This window comes from Lotus japonicus, chromosome 2, assembly GCF_012489685.1.
Source record: "Lotus japonicus ecotype B-129 chromosome 2, LjGifu_v1.2".
In the NCBI taxonomy this organism is placed as follows: Eukaryota; Viridiplantae; Streptophyta; class Magnoliopsida; order Fabales; family Fabaceae; genus Lotus; species Lotus japonicus.
The window spans coordinates 2,662,633-2,666,822 of NC_080042.1; the positions used below are offsets into that span (position 1 = coordinate 2,662,633).

General features: G+C 36.7%; 1 protein-coding gene across 1 annotated transcript; it reads left to right on the top strand.

Moving 5' to 3' along the window:
* Positions 1-340: 340 nt before the first annotated feature.
* On the top strand, positions 341-3,172 carry LOC130735907 (F-box/kelch-repeat protein At3g23880-like). The gene is made up of 3 exons (XM_057587779.1): positions 341-1,480; positions 2,474-2,570; positions 3,048-3,172. The coding sequence occupies exons 1-3, from the start codon at positions 341-343 to the stop codon at positions 3,170-3,172; spliced, it is 1,362 nt and encodes a 453-aa protein (XP_057443762.1).
* The last annotated feature ends 1,018 nt before the right edge of the window (positions 3,173-4,190 follow it).

Here is a 4,190-nt window from a genome sequence, read left to right on the forward strand (position 1 = left end):
CCATAGATAGATAGATAGATAGATATGAGAGGCTAGGGATATGAAATTTGAACATAAATCACAATCAATTTAAATTGTTGTTCGACTATTGATTTTATTTTATTTGTAATCAAGATATCACGTTTTCGATGAAAAATTTTGTTTTCATATATATATATATATATATATATATATATATATATATATATAACAAAAAAATAATAAATAACCTGGTTTGTTTCTGTAAACCTTGTTTCTTTCATAGCTGCCGTGCGAAGAAGGAAAAATTAAGTATGCTAATGGAACCCGAGAAGAAACGACGTGATGAGGATGAGGGGCTATTTATCCTGAAGAACTCGTGATGGAGATCCTCTCACGTCTCCCAGTGAAATCGCTCATGCAGTTCAAGTTGGTGTCCAAATCATTCAATTCTCTCATCAACAAACTTGAACTCATAATGAATATCCTGTCACGTCTTCCGGTAAAATCTCTTATGCGGTTTAAGTTGGTGTCCAAATCATTCAACTCTCTTATCTCCGACAAGCACTTTGCCTGCAAGCTTCACCTTCCATTCTCCGCTCGAAACGCCAACCCGCCAGTAATATTCTGGGAGTCACCTGACGCAGATGCTGACATCTCGATTTTGCCTGTCAAATCCTTACTCAAAAACCCTCTTCCTCTTACCACCGAATTGGAGACCTTAAGCTCCAATTGGAAACATCCCTACACGCCAATAGGCTCCTGCAATGGCTTGGTTTGCTTGATGGGAACTCATGAACAATTTTTGTGGCTTTGTTTCTGGAATCCTGCCACGAGATCAACATCTCAAAAGTGGTTCACATTACGACTACACAAGCCTAACTCTTATCTCTATGAAATCTTTAGTGGCTTAGGCTTTGGCTATGATCATGTTAGTGACACTTACAAGGTGTTATTCGTCTGCCAAAATCAGGAGGCCTTTGTGTTTAACATGGGTGACACTTATTGGAGACGCGTTGTTTCATCTATCCCACCCTATTTTGCCATCACTTCATCAGATGCGGACATTGGAGTTTACTTCAACGGGACTCTCAACTGGTTAACCTATGAGGACCAGATTGGTTGTGATGTCAAGATTCTTTCCTTTGATTTGAATAAGGAAGAATTTGAGAGGTTCTTGGCGCCTACTATGCCCTACTGTGGATTCTTTGATGCAGATCTTGGAGTTTTGGGTGAATGTCTGTGTGTTTCTATCTTTGAAGATGAATGTTTTACCATTTGGCAGATGAAGGAGTTTGGAATTGATAAGTCTTGGACTAAATTGCTCAATTTTTATAATGTGAATGAATTATTAGACCGTGACTTGCCTACCTTTGGCTTTCCTCTATACATGTTTGACAATGGTGATGTCCTTGTGCCCCTAGAAGACAACTTCTACATGCTCATGAATGACAATGACGTGAGAGATCATAGAGTACTGAATCTTCAATTTTTGGATAATTTGACTTTTCGATTTGCCATGGTTTGTTGTGAAAGCTTGATTTTACCCTGTTGAAATTAAGTATATATGCTCTGATTTGAAGTTAATTTTTTAATATATTTTACTTTGATTTGATTTTTGTCATCGGATTTTAATATTAAATTATTATTTTTTTAATTAGTCCATTGTGAATTCGTTAATCTGAACTCCTTACAGCACGTGAATCTCTCTGCGGTCTGCTGCTAGCAGGGCACCCTGTAAATTATTTCAGAAAATTGATAGTTATGTTAACATTAGCAGCTGTAGATATCATCACCACAATTAAATCTGTCTAGTCTAGTGCCTTATGTAGAAAGAGACTTGGCAAATGACAACTGATCACGAATAATATGGTGAAGTCTTAATGTTCACACCAATGTGTAAATTACACAAAATCCAAAACCAATGTGCAATTAAATGTAACCATGATGATATGAATTAAGACTTTCTAACAGAAATTTCTCCAAAATAGTTCTGTTTGAATTTCCCTCTCTTTACAAGTTTGGTGCAAAAATTCACTCTGTCCATTTGAAAGATTAAGAAGACTATTTGGATAGAAGGTTGTTGCCTGCACTTAGCCTGGTGAATGGTGCATTCATTTTGTTTCAGATCACTAAGAAATATGATGTTTATATTTACTGGTGTAATGCTTTTGTTTGGTATTCCTTATATAGATAGATACATTCATTCTTTACAGAAAGCAATTGTTGTAACTGCGAAAGGTATTTCCAAGTGTAATAAAATTAAAATCATTTCAGATGAAACCTTGTGTATTAAATAGAGATGCAACTACTGATCGATATTGAGTGTACCCGCTCCCATCTCTGGCTAGCCTCCTTTGGAAAAGCTTTTAAAGCTTGAACAAGTGCTCTTTCTTGCACTGCAGACCACTTGTCTTGTTCTGGACAAGAGGAAGAAACTCATTTGCAGCGGTAGAGTTCTGATCATCTGTACTTTTGCTTTGACAATCTTAATTCCAAGTTAATTTTTGTTGAGGATGCAGCACTATTTTCAGGCATTCCAGTCCCAGGATCTGTTGGTGCCCCTTCCACTTCCTCTCTGGTTGTTAGCAGAGATGCAATTGACGCGGCAGGTAAAAGCATCAAAAGCTTTGGATAAATCAGGCTTCGGGAGGAGAACGGTTTTAGTTGCCTTCATATATAATTTCTTCAACTGATCTTCCAGTGCCAATGTATTCTGAGATAACTTCATACATAGTAAATACGCTTTGATGGTCACTATGACCATTGGAACATGCTCATGGAGAACTTCTTGAGGTCTTCTTGCATGGAGAACTTGCAGGACAGGTATTCGTTGATCAACCTCCTAGTTATATTAAGGTTGGAAATGAACACAAAGTCTATTAGTTAAAGAAAGCCTTGTATGGACTAAAACAAGCTCCAAGAGCTTAAGAAATGTCCATATGAACACACACCTTTTGTTAGAATTGGTGATGGAGGAAAATTGTTGATTGTGTGTTTATATGTTGACGATCTAATCTACACTGGAAATGATGGTGTGATGTTTGAAAATTTTAAGAAGTTCATGATGCTTGAATTTGATATGCCAGACCTTGGAAAATTGCATTATTTTTTGGATATTGAAGTAGTGCAATCAGCTGCCGGAATTTCTATTTCTCAAAAGAAATATGTTAAGGAAATTCTGGACAACTTTGAAAGGATTGCAATCCAGTAGCCACTCCTATGGATGTTGGTTTGAAACCTGTCAAAGAATCTGGTGGAAAAAGGATAGACAGTACTCTTTACAAGCAAATTGTGGGATGTTTAATGAACTTGACAGCAACAAGGCCAGACATAATGAATGCCGTAAGTATGATAAGCAGGTACGCGGAGAGTCCAGAAGAGATACATCTACTTGCTACCAAAAGAATTCTTCGGTACTTGAAAGGAACCATTGAACACTACTAGAAAAACTACTTTTCACATCGGGTATTTTTGAGTTTTTACATCGGTTTCGTCCGATGTAAACAAAGGTGATGTGGTATCTCCTCACCTTTTCACATCGGGTTTGTAATCGATGTGAAAAGTATACCTTTCACATCGGTTGTTGTCTAAACCGATGTGAAAAGTATACCTTTCACATCGGTTTAGACAAATAACCGATGTAAAATGTCTACTTTTCACATCGGTTTAGACAGCAACCGATGCGAAAGGTATACTTTTCACATCGGTTTAGACAACATTTTACATCGGTTTATGAAAAAACTGATGTAAAATGTATACTTTTCACTACGGTTTAGACAACCAACCGATGTAAAATGTATACTTTTCACATCGGTTTAGACAAAAAAACCGATGTAAATGCTCAACCATTTTTTTTCATTTTTTTTATTGCTTATTTTACACGACTTTTACTTGAATATACATATTTTTTTTAATGAAAATTTATTAAAATAAAAAGAGATCTTGAGAACACACTCTCTCAAGCGAGTTAAATATCAAATGACAGAATAGCCTAAAAGAAATAGAACAATTCAACAATTCAGCAATTCATCTATCATTCACATGACCATGTCTTTGCTCTTCAATTGAGGAGATCAGACTATTCCATGCACCAGCAACTTCCTTGATAGCTTCTGCTGCACTAGGTAAACCCTGAGCATGATCAATCAAGTGTTTCAAATGGTTCCATGTCTGCAGAGCACGTTGCTCTTCTTTGGAAAAGTTGCTCCCAGCAAAGAGGCTAGAAACTA